The sequence below is a fragment of the Eptesicus fuscus genome, chromosome 13 (assembly GCF_027574615.1).
Source record: "Eptesicus fuscus isolate TK198812 chromosome 13, DD_ASM_mEF_20220401, whole genome shotgun sequence".
In the NCBI taxonomy this organism is placed as follows: Eukaryota; Metazoa; Chordata; class Mammalia; order Chiroptera; family Vespertilionidae; genus Eptesicus; species Eptesicus fuscus.
The window spans coordinates 29,896,056-29,916,987 of record NC_072485.1 but is presented as its reverse complement, the minus strand read 5'-3'; the positions used below and the strand labels follow the sequence as shown (position 1 = coordinate 29,916,987).

At 42.6% G+C, this 20,932-nt stretch overlaps 1 protein-coding gene across 2 annotated transcripts in view; it reads left to right on the top strand.

The window, feature by feature from the left end:
- HIKESHI (heat shock protein nuclear import factor hikeshi) overlaps window positions 1–20,932 on the top strand; it is a 34,966-nt gene that overhangs the window by 13,289 nt on the left and 745 nt on the right. For both annotated transcript variants that reach the window (XM_054725538.1, XM_054725539.1), the window contains exons 3-4: window positions 14,998–15,149; window positions 19,835–19,953. In XM_054725538.1, the coding sequence (XP_054581513.1) occupies window positions 14,998–15,149; window positions 19,835–19,953 (271 nt within the window). The remainder of the gene's footprint in view (window positions 1–14,997; window positions 15,150–19,834; window positions 19,954–20,932) is intronic.

Genomic DNA, 20,932 nt, shown 5'->3' with positions numbered 1-20,932 from the left:
TATTATAAGTCTCTGGTTTTTAAGAGGTTAGGTGTCAGAGAAATTGAATATTTTGTTCAGAGAAGAAAGTTTGCTTTTACACGGTATCTATACATCTACCTTTTTCAAACCGTTTTATATTGTTTGGTAATACCATAATTTATTTAACAAATACCTCTTGATGGAAATTTGGGCTGTTTCCATTTTTTTTTAATTGTTTTACTAACAATGCTACAATAAATATCCTTACACATATCTTTGTACATATTTTCTAGCACTGTATTTCTGTAGAAGAAACTCCTAAAAGTGGAACTGAATTCCTGAATAAATATGACTTTTAAAACAAACAGTATAGGAGGCCTGGAAAAAGGGTACTGAATGTGGATACTCGATCATGATTGTCATGGCAGTTTTTAGAAAGTCGTAATAAAGGTACAGTGTACTTAGTACTACCTAAAAAGCTAATAGAGCACCTCAGCCGCAGTGGCTCAGTTGGTTGAGCATCATCATGTGCACTGAAGAGTTGCTGGTTCGATTCCCGGTCAGGGCATATACCTGGGGTTGTGGCTTTGATCCCCAATTGGGATGCATATGGAAGGCAACCCATCAATGTTTCTCTTTCGCATTGGTGTCTCTCTCTCTCCTTTCCCCTCTCTGAGTATGTCCTTGGGTGAGGATTAAAAAAACATACAAACAAAAAAACCCCAAAAACTAATAGAGCATATTCTTGCTAAGGATATTAACAGAGTAAGCCATGGAATATTAGAATGGAAGGCCCGAAGAATAATTCAATATAATCCATAATTTTACTATTGAGACTCTTGAAATCCGGAAAATTTTAGAGTGTTATTAAAATAGAGCAGGGATTAGGATCTAGCTACTCATTTATTTATTTTTATATATCTACTAGTGGCCCGGTGCACGAAATTCGTGCATGGGGTGGGGGGTTGTCCCTCAGCCCGGCCTGCACCCTCTCCAATCTGGGACCTCCTCGAAGGATATCCTACTGCTGGTTTACAGGGATCGGGCCTAAACTGGCAGTTGGACATCCCTTTCATAATCTGGGACTGCTGGCTTCTAACCGCTCACCTGCCTGCCTGCCTGATTGCCACTAACCACTCTGCCTGGCCTGCTCACCCCCAACTGCCCCCCACCGCCAGCCTGCTCGCCCCCAAATGCCCCCCTCGCTAGCCTGATCACCCCCAACACCTCCCCGTGCCAGTGTGCTCGCCCCCAACTGACCCCCCTGCCAGCCTGCTTACTCCCAATTTCCCCCCTGCTGGCCTGCTCGCCCCCACCTGCCCTCCCCATTGGCCTGCTAGCCCCCAACTGCCCCCCTGCTGGCCTGCTCATTCTAAACTGCCTCCCACCGCTGTCCTGATCACTTCCAACTGACCCTCCCACTGATGGCCTGCTTGCCCCCAACTGGCCCCCCTGCTGGTCTGCTTACCCCCAACGGCCCTGCCCCCCATCAGCCTGATCACCCACAACTACCCTCCCCTCTTGGCCTCTAACTGCCTCTACCTCAGCCCCGCCACCATGGCTTTGTTCAGAAGAACGTCTGGAAGGTCTCCCAGTCTAATTAGCATATTACCCTTTTACTAGTATAGATAGAGGCCTGGTGCATGGGTGGGGGCCGGCTGGTTTGCCCTAAAGGGTGTCCCGGATCAGGGTGGGGGTCTGATGGCTGTTTGAGGGGCTGATGGCTGTTTGCAGGCTGGCCAAGCCCCCCAGCGGGGACCCTCACCCCATGGGGGTGTGGCCAGCCTGGATGAGGGGCTGAGGGCCGTTTTCAGGCTGGCCACAGCCCCTTCATGGTGAGGGGGGGTCCTGCTGGGGTGCCTGGCCAGCCTCAGTGAGGGGTTGATGGCCTTTTTTAGGCTGGCCACGTCCCCTGGCAACCCAAGCTCCCAGCCCCTTCTTTTTTTCTTTTTTTTTTTTTTCAGCACCTCCTTGAGCAGAGGCCAGGGCCGGCTGGAAGTAGGTATCTGGGATTTATTTATCTTATATAATTGAAACTTTGTAGCCTTGAGTGGAGGCCAGGGCCGGCCAGGACGGGCAGGAAGCTTGGCTTTCTCCATCTCCAGGGGCAACCCAAGCCTCCTGCTCGCTCCAGCTCTGTGGCCACTGCCATTTTAGTTGGGTTAATTTGCATACTTGCTCCTGATTGGCTGGTGGGTGTAGCAGAGTGATGGTTACTTTGCATGTTTCTCTTTTTTTAGTGTAGATTGATTTGAGAGAGGAAGGGAGAGGGTGAGAGAGATAGTAACACCAAAGTAAGTTTAAGGAGAAACCTGCATTTAAATTCCTTTTCATTGTTTTATGTGTATATATAGTTGATATGTTTGTAACTGCTGGTTTCTGCCATTTTTACTTAATATTATTTCACTAGAGGCCCTGTGCACGAAATTCATGCACAGGGGGTGTGTGTCCCTCAGCCCAGCCTGCACCCTCTCCAATCTGGGATATCCCTCTCACAATCCAGGACTTCTGGCTCCCAAACGCTTGCCTGCCTGCCTGCCTGCCTGCCTGCCTGATTGCCCCTAACCGCTTCTGCCTGCCAGCCTGATCACCCCCTAACCACTCCCCTGCCAGCCTGATCGACGCCTAACTGCTCGCAGGCCCGATTGCCCCTAACTGCCCTCTCCTGCAGGCCTGATTGCCCCTAACTGTCCTCCCATGTAGGCCTGGTCGCCCCAGCTGCCCTGGTTGCTGCCCTCCCCTGCTGCCTTGGTTGCTCCTAACTGCCCTCTCCTGCCAGCCTGGTCACCCCCAACTGCTCTCCCCTGCCGGCCTGGTTGCCCCTAACTGTCCTCCCTGCAGGGCTGATCATCCCCAACTGCTCTCCCTTGCAGGCCTGGTCCCTCCCAACTGACCTCCCTTGCCAGCCATCTTGTGGCGGCCATCTTGTGTCCACATGGGGGCAGCCATCTTTGACCACATGGGGGCGGCCATCTTGTGTGTTGGAGTGATGGTCAATTTGCATATTACTCTTTCATTAGATAGGATAATGGGTTATGTAATTAAGAAAAAATTTTAAAATTGATTTTTAGAGAAAGAGTAAGGGAGTGGGAGAGAGAGAAACATCAGTGTGAGAGCCCACAAGCCGGGCATATGTCCTGATCAGGAATCGAACTGACAACCTTTTGGTGCACAGGACTACACCCAACCAACTGAGCCACACTAGCTAGGGATGACATTTAAAAAAAATAAATTGCCCTCATTTTTTTTCCCAAAGAATAGTTGATTGATTTTTAGGGAGGGAGAAGAGGGAGACATCTGTGTGAGAGCTTTATATTGGTGAGCTGTGGACTATGAAATTTTGATGTGTTCAAAAGTGTTAAATGTTTAGTTTTCCCTTATTTTCTTTCCCTCCTTTACTATTAACTAAATAAAGCAAGTAACAGAAACATTCTGATCTTCATATGGACTGGAGTGGGAATAGAAGAATAGATTTTTATTTTTATTTAAAAGGAAGAGGTGAAATGAGTTTCAGAAGCATGGATGTAGAGCATACTGACCTTTTTTCTGCTAGTATAGTACTTTGTTGATAAATTATGTTTTGATTGCCTATTCCTTGTTGGGCATTTTGGCCCACCCTCCAGCCCCCTGGGGCAAATCTCTGAACATACTTTATATTTTCAGTTGTTCGTTGCTAGTACATAGAAATACAATAGAATTTTAAGACTTTATTTTTTTTTTTTTTTGAGCAGTTTTAGGTTTACAACAAAATTGAGAGGAGGGTACATTTTCTGTATACCCTTCCCCCCACACATGTATAACCTCTCTTGTTATCAGTATTATTTACCAGAATGGCACATTTTTTACCAAGGGTTGAACTTGGAATGACACATCATAATCACCCAAAGTCCACAGTTTACCTTAGGTTCACTCTTGCTGTTGTACATTCTGTGAGTTTAGACAAATATATAGTGACATATATACATAATTATAATATCACTAGAGGCCCGGTGCACGAAATTCATGCACGGGGCGGGGGGGGGGGAGGGGTGTCTTTCAGCCCAACCTGCACCCTCTCCAATCTGGGGCCCCTTGGGGGATGTCTGACTGCCTGTTTAGATCCATGGGATCGGGCCTAAACAGGCAGTCAGACATCCCTTTCACAATCTAGGACTGCTGGTTCCCAACTACTCGCCTGCTTGCCTCCTGATTGCTCCTAACCACTCTGCCTGCCAGCCTGATCACCCCCTAACCACTCCCCTGCCAGCCCGATCAATGCCTAACTGCCCTCCCCTGACACCCCGGTCACCCCCAAATGCCCTCCCTTGCATATTCCCTCTTTATTAGATAGGGTTTTTTCTTTAGCATATTGGACAGTCCTAATTGGTTTGGCTCAGTGGATGGAGCATTGGCCTGCAGATTCAAGGGTCCTAGGTTCGATTCTGGTCAAGGGTATGTACCTCGGTTGGGGGCACATACCCAGTCGAGAGTTTGCAGGAGGCAGTTGATCGATGTTTCTTTCTCATAGATGTTTCTAGCTCTCTATCCCTTTCCCTCCCTCTCTGTAAAAAAATCAATAAAATATATATTATAAAAAAAGAAACATTTAAGATTCCTCCATATCTGCCTGGCTGGTGTGACTCAATGGTTGAGACCCCAGGCTGCCACTGCTGGAGGGGTTCTGGCCCTGGCCAGGCTGAGTCCCCAGCCCAAGGCTGCCGCCTCAGCCCACCCAGATGACACTCCATCTCAGCCTGGCTGTGGATAGCCTGGTAGGTGCCTTCCCTGGCCTGAAGATCGCACATTGGGGGTGCACTGCGCTGCTGGCCTGGCACCCCAGCCCCAAGCCCCACAGCCCTCTTCGCCCCAGAGGGCGCGTGGCTCGGGGGGTGGGTCGCTGCCAGCCTGACACCAGCCAAAAGCCCTGCGGCCTGCTTCGCCCTGGATCGCGTGTGGCTCGGGGGCGGGTCGCTGCTGGTCTGACACCCCAGGCAAAAAGCCCCCTCGGCTGCTTCGCCCAGATCACGCTCGGCTCTGGGGCAGGTCGATGCCGGTCTGACACCCCAGGCAAAAAGCCCTGCGGCCTGCTATGCCCTGGATCACACTTGTCTCGGGGGCGGGTTGCTGCCGGTCTGACACCCCAGGCCAAAAGCCTCACGGCCTGCTTCGCCCTGGAGGGCGCGAGGCTGGGGGTGGGGGCGGGGCGGGTCACTGCTGGTCTGAGACACCGGCCAAAAGCCCCACAGCCTGCTTCACCCCTGATCGCGCAGGGCTGGAGGGCGGGTTGCTGCCAGCCTGACACCGGGCAAAAAGCCCCGAAACCTGCTTCGTCCCCGATCACACTTGGCTCGGGGGCGGGTGGCTGCCAGCCTGACACCTGGGCCAAAAGCCCTGCAGCGTGGCTGATTCGCCCGCATCACACACGGCTCGGAGGACACCCCGGACTGCTGCCACTGAGCAGGAATTGCTGTGTGTGGGGTGGGCGCCTCCCAGCTAGACACCCTGGACTGCCACTGCTGGGCAGACTTAGGGACTCCGCTGGGGCTCGGGGCTAAGAGGACTGGGCGCCGCCATCTTGTGGCCATGGGTGCAGCCATTTTTGTCGCGGAGTGATGGTTAATTAGCATATTACCCTTTTATTAGATAGGATAGAGTATTTTCACTGCTCTAAAAATCCTCTGTGCTCTCCCAATTCACTGCCTTACTCTATGCCTAGTCCCAGCAGCCACTGATTTATTTTTTGCTTTGACTGCATAGTTTTGCCTTTTCCAGAATGTCATATAGTTGGCATCATACAGTATGAAGACTTTTCAGGTTGGCTTCTTTCACTTAGTCATGTGCATTTAAGTTTCTTCCATGTCTTTTTATGGTTTGGTAGCTCATTTCTTTTTAGTGCTGAGTAATATTCCATTATCTGGATTTATCACAATTTATCCAGTCATCTACTGAGGAAGATCAAGTTTTGGTGATTATGAATAAATTTGCTATAAACATCCACATGTAGGTTTTTGTTTAGACATAAGTTTTCGGCTCCTTTGGGTAAATACCAAGGAGTACAATTGCTGGATCATAGGGTAAGAGTATGTTTAGTTTTATAAGACATTGCCAAACTGTTTTCCAGAATGCTGGTACCATTTTGCATTTCTGCCAACAATGAATGAGAGTTCCAGTTGCTCCACATACTTGCTAGCATTTGGTGTTGTCAATTGATTTTTGTGTATTGACTGTATCCTGAAGGATGAAGGAAAGGTAACATATATAATATCTTGCTAAACTCCCTTATTAATTCTAACAATTTCCTAAGATTTTCTATATAAATAATCATAATGTCTGTGGAAAAGATTTTTTATTCCTTTCCTTTCAATTTTTATGCCTTTTATTTCCTTTTTGTTGTTGTTGTTAATCCTAACCTGAGGATATTTTTTCTATTGATTTTTAGAGAGAGTAGAAGGGGAGGGGAAAGAGAGAAACATTGATGATTGATGATTGATCTGAGAGAGACAAATCAATTGGTTGCCTCCTGCTTGAGTCTCAACCGAGATATGTGCCCTTGACTGGAATCAAACCTGCGACCTTTCAGTCTGCAGGGTGATGTTCTAACCACTGAGCACCCAGCTAGGGTGCCTTTTCTTTCTTTTTATTGCTATATTGCATTGCCCAGACCTTCTTCAAGCACATGAGTGTAAGTAATAAAAGGCATAGCAATCATTCTCTCTTCCTCTGTTATGAGTGGCTAAGATTGATGAATAGGCCTTTTCGTCAATATGAAATGCTATTTATGTCTGGTAATGCTCCTGACTTGAAGTCTACTTTGTCTAAAATTTATATAGCTTCTTCAGCTTCCTTATGATTAGTAATCACATGCTATGTTTTTTTCTATATTTTTACTTTTGACAAACCTATGTGTCACTTGTAAACAGTATATAGTTAGGTGCTGCCTCTTTAACTTTCTCTTACAGTCTCTGCCTTTTAAATGAAGTGCTTAATCCATAAATATTTAATGTTATTGATGTAGTTATTTTTTAAAGTTTTACCTTATTGCTCCTTTTTCCCTTTTCAAGGGGGCCTTCTTTTGGCTTATGTTTAAAATTCTTCTTTCTTCCCTTTTTTTTTTTTTTAAGTTATCTACCTTTGCATTAATTTTTTAGTGGTTCCTCTGGAGATTTTGATAGATTATGATGCACTATAACTTTTCATATTATACTGTGAGTTAATATGAACAAACATTTATGTTTGATAGTTATGACAATTTTTATAGTTTTCCTTTTGGGCCGGTCTACTTAGTGAAATTCTGAATATAATGACAAAAAACCATAGGGCAAAAATGACATCTTGGTGATTTATTTTGGATTAAAGATACTTATCTCCATTCTCATCATCTTCATACCAAAGATTTCAGAGAGGAAGGGAGAGAGAGAGAAATAGAAACATCAATGATGAGAGAGATAGTTTCCATGTCTTTTTTTTTATGTTGTTGAACTTCTAAGTTCAACAACTCTTACTCTATGTTCATTGAACATGCTTACAACCAGTGTTTTGAACTCTGCATCTAGTAGATTGCTTGTCTCCATTTTTTTTAGTTCCTTTTTTTGAAGTTTTGTTCTGTTCTTTCATTTGGGACATGTTCATTTGTCTTGGTCATTTTGGCAGACTCCCTGTGTTTGTTTCTATCTATTGGGTAGAGCTGCTACGTTTCTAAGGCTTGATAGAGTTGTCTAATATAGTAGGTGTCCTGTAGGGTCCAGTGGCACAGCCTCCCCATTCAATCAAGCTGGGCACTCAAGGTGTGCCCCCTCATGTGGGCTGTGTACACCCTTCTTTATAATTGAGCCTTGGTTGCTGTTGGCATGTCAATGGAAGGAATTTACCCCCAGGCTGATCAATTGCAAGGACTGACCTCTGACCACAATGGAGAGTCAGCTGTGCAGGGGGCCACCCCATAGAGCAGGACTTATCAGTGGTGCTCTGATGCCTGCTGAGTCTGCCACTTGAGTGTGTTGCTTGTGAAGGTGGTTGGGTGGTGATTCTTCTACATGGTCTGAAACTGTCCACTGGATGCTCTGGCGTGGGGGCCTTCTGAGAGGTGCATGCCAAGGTCAGCTGCTGCCTGTGTTCTGCCCAGGGCCATCTGGCATGAGCTGCAAAGCAATCAGCACATGGCTGCTATTTGTGCTGGAGTTGGAGGTGCCCAGGCAAGGCCAAGTTGTTAACCAAAGCCAGCAGCTGCTAGTGCTGGGCCTGGGGTTACTTAGCAAGAGGTACAGGGTATGCTGAGGCCAGATGCTGCTTATTTGAGAGACTTCAGGAAAATCTGAAGCATGAGCCAAGATGGGCCATTTGTATGGAAAAGCCACTGGAAAAAGCCTGAAAGTTGGGTAAGGCGGAGGTTCAGGGAATCACCAGGATGGGGCAAGCAGTGTGAGTCAGGTTGATGGAGTCTCAGATATGGCACCTACCTGCTGGCTCTTTTTGGGGAGGGCTTATCAAACGAACAATAGTCTCTGCCAGCACTTCTGTCTGGGCAAAAGTTACCCTCCTTCTCTCTCCCTGTCACCCCCCGCCCCTCCACTCCCTGCCCAGCTCTCATTCTTTTGCCAGATAATTCAGTTCTTTCCCAAATGTCTCTAGTGCCTTTCAAACTGCTGCCCCAGCACTGGAGCTCAGAGGGAGTGAGTCTGAGTAAGTCTGTGTGATGGCTCTTTAAGAGGAACTGCCTGGGACTTCAGCAGCCCTCTGTGTTACTCAGCCTCAATCCCCCTGGTTTTTCAGCCAGAAGCTATGAGGACTTCTCTTCCTGGCACTAGAACCCTGGGATGGGGGGGTCTGGTGTGGGGCGGAGACCCCTCGTTCCTCAGAGGACACCTCTGCAACCTAGATATCCCTCCTGATTTTTATTCACCTGCCACACGGTGTGAGACCAGCCCCTTTCTGAGTCTCCACCCTTCCTACCAATCTTGATGTGGCTTCTTTAAATCCCTAGTTGTAGGACTTCCATTCAGCCAGTTTAAGGCAGTTCTGAATGATGGTGGTTCTGTAATTTAATGGTAATTTTTATGTAGTTGTGGGAGGATTTGAGTTAACTTTTCTTTTTACAAAACAGAAACATTGCTATGGTGCCAGGCATATAATAACTTCTAAATCCTTCATTGACCCACCTACATTGTTATTAGATATTACAAGTTTGTTTTATGATTCAAAAATGCCATGCTAATAAATTCTGCAAAGCAGCAGAAGACAAAATTAATATTCAGAAGGTGGCATTTTTATACACCAATAATGAACTATCAGAAAGAGAAAGAAAACAATCCCATATACTGTTGCAACAACAACAAAATAAGGTACCTAGGAATAAATTTAATCAAGGAAGTAAAAGACCTGTACTCTGAATACTGTAGGACATTGAAGAAAGAAGTTGAAGAAGATATAAATAAGTGGAAGCATAAGTAAACCTTGTTCTTGGATAGGAAAAATTAACATCAATAAAATGTCTATATTACCCAAAGCAATCTGCAGATTCAGTGCAATTCCTGTTAAAATACCAATGGCATATCTCAGATCTGGGACAGATATTTGAAATATTTATGTGAATGACAAAAGACCCCAATAGTTGCTGCAATCTTGAGAAAAGCAAAGTTGGAGGTATCATACTACCTGATACTAAATTATACTACAGCCCGGCCAGTTTTGCTCAGTGGTTGAGCATTGACCCGGGAACCAAGAGGTCACCAGTTCATTTCCCGGTCAGGGCACATTCCTGGGTTGCAGGCTTGATCCCCAGTAGGGGGCTTGCAGGAGGCAGCTGATGGATGATGTTTCTCTCTCATCAATGTTTCTATCTATTCCTCTCCCTCTCTCTCTAAAAGTCAATAAAAACATTTTAAAAAATTATACTACAATGCCATAGTAATCAAAACAGTATGTTACTGCCACAAGAAGAGGCATGTAGATCAGTGGAACAGAATAGAAAGCCCAGAAATAAACCTACACCTTTATGGTCAATTAATATTTGACAAATAAAGCAAAAACATACAATGAGATAAAAGTCTCTTCAATAAATGGTGTTGGGAAAGTTGGATAGATATATGCAAAAAGTGAAACTAGACCACAAACTTACCCCATACACCAGAATAAACTCAAAATGGATTAAATGGATTAAAGACTTAAATGTTAGGCTCAAAATTATAAAAATCCTAGAAGAAACCATAGGCAGTAAAATATCAGATATTTCTCTTGGCAATATTTTTTCTGATCTATTTTCTCAGACACGGGAAACAAAAATAAACAAATGGGACTATATAAAACTGAAAAGTTTTGCATAGCAAAAGAAACCATTAGCAAAATTAAAAGGAAACCCACTGAAAGAGAGAACATATTTGCCAATGATACATCAGGTAAGGGGTTAATTTCCAAAAATATATATAAGACCCACAGCCCAATTAAGAAATGGGCAAAGGACCTGAATAGACACTTTTTAGAGATGGCCAATAACCATATGAAAAAATGCTGAATGTCACTAATCATCAGAGAGATAAAAATTAAAACCATAATGAGATATCACTTCACACCTGTCAGAATGGCTATCATCAATAAATCAACAACAAGTGCTGGTGAGGATGTGGAGAAAAGGGAACCCTCATGCACTGTTGGTGAGAATGAAGACTGGTGCAGCCACCGTGGAAAACAATATAGAGTTTCCTCAAAAATGGAACTGTCTTTTGACTCAGTGATACCTCTTTTAGGAATATATCCGAAGAAACCTGAAACACTAATCGATAGGATATATGCACCCCTATGTTCATTGCAGCATTATTTACAACTAGAGGCCCAATGCATGAAGATTCATGCACTCGGGGGCGTCCCTCAGCCCAACCACCCTCTCACAATCCGGGACCCCTCGGGTAGGATCCCTAGGCCTGGCCTGAGATCAGGGCCTATCGGGTCTTTCCTTCCCTGGTCTGCAGGAAGTTGGCCCCACCTCCGCCGCTGTCACTCCTTGCCATCTGTGCAGCACTGCCTCCCCTCCCCTGCCACCGGTGGCCTCCCTCTGCAGCCGACAGGCTGGGGTGCAATGGCTTGGCTGGCCTGGGCCTCCCTCTTTCTTTGCTGGGGGGTGGGGCCAGGCATGCAAGGGGCTGTCTGCCTACCTGATTGCCCCTAACTGCTTGCCTACCTGCCTTATCACCCCTAACCACTGGTCTGCCTACCTGATCACCCCTATCCACTCTGCCTGCCTGCCTGATTGCCCCTAACAGCTTGCTTGGGGGAGGGGCCAGCCCAGTGAGGGTCTGTCTGCCTACCTGATCACCCCTACCTCTGCTCTGCCTACCTGATCTCCCCTAACCACTGGTCTGCCTACCTGTTCACCCCTAACCCCTCTGCCTGCCTGCCTGATTGCCCCTAACCGCTTGCTTGGGGGCAGGGCCAGCACTGATTTCCAGTTGGTCAGCCTCTGGTTGTCGCAGGAGTCGACCGCCAGTTGCCTGCCATCCGCCGCAGGCTCCCCGCTGGTGCCCAAGGCCGCACCCCAGCGTCCTGGCAACGGATCGCAGGAGCCGACCGCCATTGCCTGCCATCCATTACAGGGTGCCCAAGGCCAGAAAAGCCTCCTGCGGAGGCTTTCCCGGCCTTGGGCTCGGCCACACCCCAGCGTCCTGGCGATGGATCTCCTGGTGCCCAAGGCCGGAAAAGCCTCTGGCAGGATGGTTTCCTGGTGGGCGTGGCTGGTGGGCATGGCTTGTAGGTGTAGCGAAGGTACAGTCAATTTGCATATTACTCTATTATTAGGCAGGATAGCCAAGATCTGGAAGGAGCCCAAATGTCCATCAGTAGATGAGTAGATAAAGAAGCTGTTGTGCATTTACACCAGGAGTGGGGAATATCCGGCACTCAGGCTATATAAGGCCTGCAAAATCATTTGGTCTGGTCCTTGCAAAGCATTAGGGGTGAGTTAAATGTTTGACCAAATATAGCAAGCTAATTTTTAACTTGATATTTTTGTATGGCCCAATAATCCTATCTAATAAAGAGGGAATATGCTAATTTACCCTCATGCTGCCACAAAGATGGCGGTGCCCACAGCCAATAAGAAGGCAATATGCTAATTGACTGCCCCGTCAAAGATGGCGGCGCCCAGTCCCCTCAGCCCTGCCGGGGTGGCAGGTCCCCAGCCGCTCCACGCGCCTTCCTCCGGAGTCCCCCAGTCCTCTCAGCCCCCCAGCCACCCAGGGCCAGCCGAGGCTTGCGCTGCTGGCAGTGGCAGAAGCAGAGGTGTGATGGGGCATCGCCTTCCCTGATTGCCGGGTCACCTCCTGCCCCTGAGGGCTCCCAGACTGTGAGAGGGGGCAGGCCTGGCTGAGGGACCCCCCTCCAGTGCATGAATTTTCATGCACCGGGCCTCTAGTGATGTTATAAATATCCAAATGGCCTTTGACAGAAAAAAGGTTCCCCACCATTGACTTACACAGTGGAATACTACCCAGCAATAAAAAAGAAGGAGATCTTTTGCAAGTATAGATGGACTTAGAGATTATTATGCTAAGTGAAATAAGCCAGTCGGAGAAAGGCAAATACGATATAATCTCATTTATGTGGAATCTAATGAACAAAATAAACTAATGAACAAAATAGAAACAGGCATGGATAGGTGGAACAGACTGAGCTGTCAGAGGGGAGGGGAATTGAAAGAAGGTGAGGGGATTAAGCAAAAAATCTCACACACACACACACACACACATTATATATATATATATATATATATATATATATATATATATATATGTATTATAGTCACACAAACAACTGTGTGGTGATAGCCAGAGGGAAAGGGGTGTTGAGGTAGATAGAGGTGGGCAAAGGGGGTAGATAAATGGGGATGGAAAGAGGCTTTGCTTTGATTGATGGGTGCATGATGCAGTGTGCATAAGATATTTCGATGAGTTGAACACCCTAAACCTGTATAGTTTTATGAATCAGTGTCACCCCAATAAATTCACTTTAAAAATGATGGTGAATTAAAATGATATAATAGAAACTATTTAACATAAAATTAAACTTCCTAATTAAAAGAGATTTGCAGACTGGATAAATAAATGTGTTCTAACTATTGACTCAAGGATTCAAATTGTTGAAAGTAAAGGAATAAAAAAAGATATGCAAGTAAAAACCAAAAGGGAGCTGGAGTGTCTCTACTAAAATAAGTCTAAATAGACTTAAGATAAAAATTGTTATGGGAGATACAAGAAGGATATTATATAATGACTAGAGGCCCGATGCACAAATTCGTGCACAGGTGTGGTCCCTCGGCCTGGCCAGCGATCAGGCCGATCGGGGCTGCTGGCCAGGGAGGGACTGTGGGAGGGCTCCAGGGCATGTCCGGCCCTCTTTCCCCAGTCCCAATCGGCTGGACCGCAGCAGCAAGCTAACCTACCTGTTGGAGTGTCTGCCCCCTGGTAGTCAGTGCGCGTCATAGCTACTGGTCAAGTAGTTGACCGAACAGTTGAACGATTGGTCGGATACTTAGCATATTATGCTTTTATTATATAGGATAAAAGGGTCAATCCATAGAAAAGATGTAACAATTATAAACTTGTATGCACTTAACAACAGAACAGCAAAATACATGAAGCAGAACTGACAGAATTGAAGGGAGAAATAGTTCAACATTAATAGTTGGAAACTTCAATATCCTGCTTTCAGTAATGCATAGAAAGATGATTATCAAGGAAATGGAAGACTTGAACAACATATAAACCAACTAGACAACATGCATAGAACATTCTACCTAACAACAGTAGAATACACATTTTATTATATAGCTTTCATGAATAAATTGCACATTTCTTTGTTGCCTATTTGATAACAGATCCCAGGTGGTGAGTGGGATGACCATGACATTTAGTAAAATATGCCCTGTTATTTACTAGTAATATGGCAGTTTAATGGAAAAATCAGAAAATGTTAGAATTATAAAACTTTAAAAATATTCTTTCCTCAGAGTTAGCATTGAGAATCTTTTATCTAATTAATGCTCATTCATTATTTTTTTCTCATTCTGTTTATTTTTAATGGAAAAATATTTTATTTTAATAAAATAAAATAAAATAATTTTTCTAATTTTTAATAAGTTGCAGTAATTTTAATACATTTTAGAAAGGTAACAGCTATTTTTCTGGAAGAGAAATTTTTAGTTTTCTTCTTTTTTTAAAAAAATATATTTTATTGATTTTTTACAGAGAGGAAAGGTGAGAGATAGAGAGTTAGAAACATCGATGAGAGAAACATCGATCAGCTGCCTCCTGCACACCCCCTACCGGGGATGTGCCCACAACCAAGGTACATGCCCTTGACCTGAATCGAACCCGGGACCCTTCAGTCCTCAGGCCAACGCTCTATCCACTGAGCCACGCCGATTAGGGCTAGTTTACTTTTTTAACTAGTGGCCCAGTGCATGAAATTTGTGCACATTAAAGGGGAATTAATTAGAGGAAATATTTTAATATTGCTATTTGCCCTTTCTCTATAATAGAAGTGTCAGAGATGAAAGAAAATTAGTAAAATGTACATGAAAATCTCACTCCTGTCAGAGTCTGGGGCAAGCCGCGGGACCCAGAGTCAAGTCCCCACCCACCCACGTGCACCTCAAAATCGCACGAGACCCAGACCCGGCTGGCCCCACCCCGTCAAGCCCCGCAGGGTGGGGGGCACAGCCTCAGGTCCCCATCAAGCCCCGCTGGGTGGTGGGGTGCAGCCTCAGGTCCCCCGGCGCAGCCTCAGGTCCCCCAGCCCAGTGCCAGGGCAGGGGCGGGGGGCATGACCTCAGGTCCCCCAGCCCGGCCTCAGGTCCCCCGGCGCGAGGGCATGATGACCATTTGCATATTAGCTCTTTATTATATAGGAGATGATAAAAACTAGGTAACTTTTTGCGTTTATCCTAAAAGAAACTTTCATGTAGCAGAGCCTTTTTGAGTGTGTAGATAAGAGGTTCTTTATATTTTCAAAGGAACTTGTATGGGATACAAGTTAAACTTGAAATTTGTGGCACATGTTAATTTCTTTCAGGAGAAGGAAGCCAACACCCTTTTGGAGCCATGAATATTGTCCGAACTCCATCTGTTGCTCAGATTGGAATTTCAGTGGAATTATTGGACAGTTTGGCTCAGCAGACTCCTGTAGGTAATGCTGCTGTATCCTCAGTTGACTCATTCACTCAGGTAATGCAATGCACATTTTATTATTTTCTAAAGTAATTAAAAAATTATATTTTATACTTTAAAAATTAGCCTGGTGGTAGAAAACATGTAAAAATGAAGATAAACTGGGACAAAAGTAGGTTTACAGTTGTATGTGAAACAGAATTTATTCTTGTAGTATTATTTATTATTCATTGTATTATTTTCCATAAGAACAACTGTAAACCTACTTTTGCACCATGACAGAAGTTATTGGCTTCCATGGATATTTTCAGTTCACCTTCTTTCCCTATAGGTATTTTACAATTTGTAAATGCTTTTATAACACTTAAATTTTTTTATGGTGATAAAAATAGGTTTACCTGTACATTTTTCTCTTTTCCTTTCATAACTAGCATGCTAGACTTTGAGAATATATTTGTGAACCTGATAAGCAAGATGCCTGTCCTCATGGAATTTAAAGGGGTATGATTCTATAAGGGTTGACTTTTAACCTCTCTATGACAAAGGCCTTAATGGGAGGAGGATCCAGACAGAGGTTTAGTGAGTACAAAGGCCCTGAGGTAGAAATCTGTTATGTTTGAGGAATAACATGAGAGTCTTTGTGGCTGGAGCAATGTGAGCAGAAGTGAGACATGGGAGATGAGGTTGGAGATTATTGGTGAGGTTGTTGCAGGATAAATCATATGGAACCTCATTGTCTTTTGTAAGAAGTTTGGCTTGTATTCTGTTTGGAGGAGAAAATATAGGAAAGAGTTTTTTGAGCAGAGGAGTAATATGATCTAACTTACTTTTTAAAAATATGTATATTTTTATTGATTTCAGAGAGGAAAGGAAAGGAGAGAGAGAGATAGAAACACTAATGATGAGAGAGAATCATTGATTGGCTGCCTCCTGCATGCTCCCTACTGGGATTGAGCCTGCAACCTGAGCATGTGCCCTTGACTTGCCGGAAGCTAATTCCAGCAGATCATAAGTGCAAGAAGTTCATCAAAAGGTTGATGGACCTTGAGCCTTCAGCAAGGGCTGGAAAATCACATGTTATTATTGCCTGTTGGAAATGGTTGAGGGCATTTCCCCAAACCTGAAAAGGATGCATAAATGATTGCTTGCTGCTAGACAGCTGAGGGCATTTCAGTCTACATGTTATTGCCTCCTACTGGCCAAACACCTGAACAGCCATAGGCAGTTCCCCCATTCTGACAATGGATTCTGTATACTAAACCTTGCCTTTGATAAGTATATCTACCTTGCTTTAGGACAATTTATGTTAATAAAAAGCAAGGGGTCCAGAGAGACAGGAGGACTTGTTGTCTTTAACTAAGTCTCCTCTGGCTCCCCAAAATGCCTTCCAAAATTAGGTTTCGTCTCTGGACTCTTTATTAATTTACCACAGCCCCTTCTCCAGATTCCTGAACCCTTCTAGATGCTGGATAAGACCCCTGGCATTGACTGGAATCGAATCTGGGACCCTTCAGTCCACAGGCCAATGCTCTATCCACTGAGCCAATCCAGCTAGGCATAACTTAATTTTAAAAGGATTACTTTTGCATCTTTGGAAACTAGTGGGGCAAAGATGCAAGAAGGAAGATCTTTTAGGAACGCTTGTGAAAAATCTATATGAGAGATGATAATGACTTGAACCAGGGGGGTATAGGAGGTAGAAAGTCATTGATTTCTGGAGATAATTTGAAGATGGAGTCAGTAATGTTTCATGGTAGGGATTACATGTGAAGTCTAAGATAAAGGGGACATTAAATTATTGCTCCAAAGATGTTGGCTTGAGGAATGGAACACAGAAATATTGTGAAAAGAGCAAGTATGGGCTGAGAATGGAATCAGGAATTGGATTTTGGTCATACTGTGTTTGGGATGTCTGTTAGATATCCAACTTCAGATGACAAGTGTAGAGTTCAGAGAGAGGTCTGGGATAGAGACCAACATTTGGGAGTCATCAGTACAGAGATGGTATTTATAGTTGCAGAGGAGGTGTGATCACTAGAGAAGTAACTGTAAATAGAAAAGTTGGCCAGTGACTGAGCTCAGGGCCATTTCAAAATTGTGAAGCTTAAGAGATGAAGAGAAATAAAAGGAGTAGCTTGAATGAAATAGGAGGAGGCCTAAAAAGTGGTATTTTGGAAGCCAATTTGGATATGCCAAAGAGAAGTCATAAAGGTCTTCTTTTAAAAAATGAAAAGGTGAAAGTTCTTATTTAATAAAGGACAGAAAAGATTCATATGCTAAGGTGGCTAAGGTCTGTGATAAGAATTTTATCTGTAAAATGCCTAGTTATAAATTAAACTTTATCAGGTATATATGTATAGGGAAAAAATCATAGTATATATAGGGCTTGGTACTATCTGCAGTTTTAGGCATCCACTGAGGATTTTGGAATTCAGCACCCGTGGGTAAGACAGGACTACTGTATTTGAGCTTTTTTATAAAGTATATGTATTTTTTATTAAATATTTTATTATGATATATATTAAGTATACAGAAAAGTACATTACACAAATATTTATTGTGTACCTACTGTGTGCCAGGAAAATTCCTTCTAATATATTGCTTATCTTTTAATATAGTTTATAGTTTCTTTTGCATAGATACTATATATATATATATATATATTTTTTTTTTTTTTATGAGAGATTTACTTTTTTTAAATGTATTTAAAAAAATCCTTACCTGGGATATGTTTATTGATATTAAAGAGAGGAAAGGGGAAAGAGAGAGAAACATTGATGTGAAAGAGAAACATTGATTGGCTGTCTCCCATATGTGCCCAGACAGGGGACCAAACCCACAACTTGTATATGGGATGATGCTCCAACCAACTGAGCCACACCAGCCAGGGCGAGACATAATATATTTTTATGTACACAGACTATCAATTGTTTCTGTTATAATTTGTGATTTTTGTTGTTGTTGTTGGTATTTGAGGAATTTTTTGTTACCCTGATATGGGAAAATGTTATCGTTAGGTTCTCTTATAGTTCTTAAAGCTTTAATGTTTTACTTTTTGAATTGCATTTGTGTATGGTTTGGGAAGGTATCTAAATTCATTTTCCTCTATGGAAAACTAGTTGACCTAGTTCCATTAATTAAATGGCTAGTCCAATTTTTAAAAAAATTCTAAGTAATAGCATCTTTGTTATATATCACATAGTCACATATGTTTAGGTTTGTTTCTAGGCTCTCTCTTTTATCCCAATTAGTTTATTTGCCTGTCTCTTTGCCAGTAAAAGTTTTATTGTTTGGTAGGTCAAGTCCCTTCTAATCATCAAAATAGGCTTGGATAATCTTCACAATAATAATTTTAATATCATCTTGTTGAGTTCCATGAAAAATATTGTTGGAATTTATTTGGAAATAACATTGGATTTATAGGCTTAATTTGGGGAGAATTGCTGCCATTATTATATTATCTTCCCATCTATGAACATGTTTTATCTTTCCACTGAACATGGTGTATAGATCCTTTTTATTTTTTTAAGAGTCTTGGAATATTTTTCACAAGTCTTATTATCAACTTCTTTAACCCTTTTTTTCTAGGTATTATAAAGACTGATTCTATTCTGAATTGGATCTTTTTAATGTTAACATTAAACATTTTTTTTTTTGCTAATGTGAAGGGTTGCTGTTGATTCTTCTCCACCTGCTGCCTATACCGATCTTTTAGTGATCTCACTGGGCTCTGCTATTAGTTCAAGTATCCTAATGGTAGATTCTCTTGGATTAAATTACCTTGACATTATTAAACATACAAAAACCCTAATGAGATATTTCCTCTTATGTAGAAAAGAGACAGCAGGAGCCTTATTGGCTAGTTTTGTGTTTCTGAGAAAGTGATGTTGGGACAATTATTTTTGAGTGAATTAAAGGTAGTGTTATCTTTTGTAGTTCATTTACTTTGGCGCTTTGTGCTTAAACCCAAGCGTGAAGGATGTTAGTGGTGTTGCCCATTTGAGGGTCAATGAGAAAAAACAGGCCAGGAAATAGAGGAAATGGTATAATGCAGTGGTTGGCAAACTGCGGTTCGCGAGCCACATGCAGCTCTTTGGCCCCTTGAGTTTTTAGCAAAGGCCAGCTTAGGAGTACCCTAATTAAGTTAATAACAATGTACGTACCTATATAGTTTAAGTTTAAAAAATTTGGCTCTCAAAAGAGATTTCAGTCGTTGTACTGTTGATATTTGGCTCTGCTGACAAATGAGTTTGCCGACTACTGGTAGTGTTACCTTTCTCTTCTTTACAGTTGATGACAAGTAATCAGCTACTATATTTAAGTTTTATCTTTCTGGCAAGAAAAAGACTTCTTAGACATGGTTACTGCTTTATATGAAAAAATAAGTTGCTTTGAGGAGGGTTATATCAATTTGAGGAGATGAGCATAGTTGATACAGAGGTAGAGATAAAAGAAGATATTTTGAAGGAAAAACATTTTTCTCCCCCAACCCTCCCAATGAATGTTAGGAACATAAAATATTTTACAATGTGAATTCTTTGAGATATAAAGAAAGTACTGAAGGCAGGTTGTTTTGATTTTATGCCATAATGTCATTTTATGACCACTCTTAACTTTTAGCATTAGACTTAGAACTCAATCCTTAAAAATGAGATAATATGGAACATTTTAAGTTTAAAATACTAAGGTCTAAATGGAGTATTTAGTAAAATAGACTAATCTATTCATTATTAACTTTTCAGTTCACACAAAAAATGTTGGACAACTTCTACAATTTCGCTTCATCATTTGCTATCTCTCAGGCCCAGATGACACCAAGTCCATCAGAAATGTTCATTCCAGCAAATGTGGTTCTGAAATGGTATGGGGCATTTTCTTACCGCTAATATTAAGGATTTTGGTAACCATATATATTTTTTGCCTGTGAATGTATTTCTTCTTTGACATTTAAACATATTCTTTTGTTGTGGACATCATACATGAACATTTGCATACCATTTCAAAGTATGTACTATACAGTTCAGATTAGGAATGGTTCTTACCCTAAATATTCTTATATAGTATCCATTTTAAATTGATAAAGACAGGAAAATACAATTGCTTGTGTTTTAGAAACCACAATTAAGGAGTGTAGTTTTTTAAATATTTTGAATTATAAGTACTATATATGAGGCTTGAAATACCAAGCAAAACTTTTTATAAGTTTAGAAAGCGTGACCTAAAGTAAATATGTATGTATGAGGCATCAGGGTGGTTTATACTGCATCCTGTACATGAATGATTAATAAATACATTTCCTCAACTTTGCTATGTTTTTTCTGTTTCCTGGGTTTTTTTTTTTTTTTTTTTTTTTTTTTTTTTTTCATTTTGAATATTCCAGGAGTGGGGGAATGCCTAGGGAGAATTTACTGAGAAGTGGTAGCATAGTATAGCATGGATAGCACTGAAATGTGTTAGATTTGAACTTTGTTATAATGCAGCTATATGATCTTGAAAAAATTACTTTCATCTACCTATTTGAAATGAGGAAAGAAGAGTTAGATTTGATTGTTTTCCCCTCTTAGGTCCCTTCTCACTCTCAGATTTACAGAAGATAAACAATAAAATTAATTATCATTATGATTTGTGCTCTTTAATATAAGCCAATTATACTTAAATGTTTTTTTTAATTGATTTTAGAGAGAGAGGAAGGGGGAGAAAGAAACATTGATGAGAGAGCACCAGTGATCAGCTGCCTCCTGTATGTTCCCTTCTGGGGATTGAGCCACCAACCCGGGCATGTGCCCTGACTGGTAATTGAACTGGAAATATTTTGGTGCATAGGATAATGCTCAACTAAC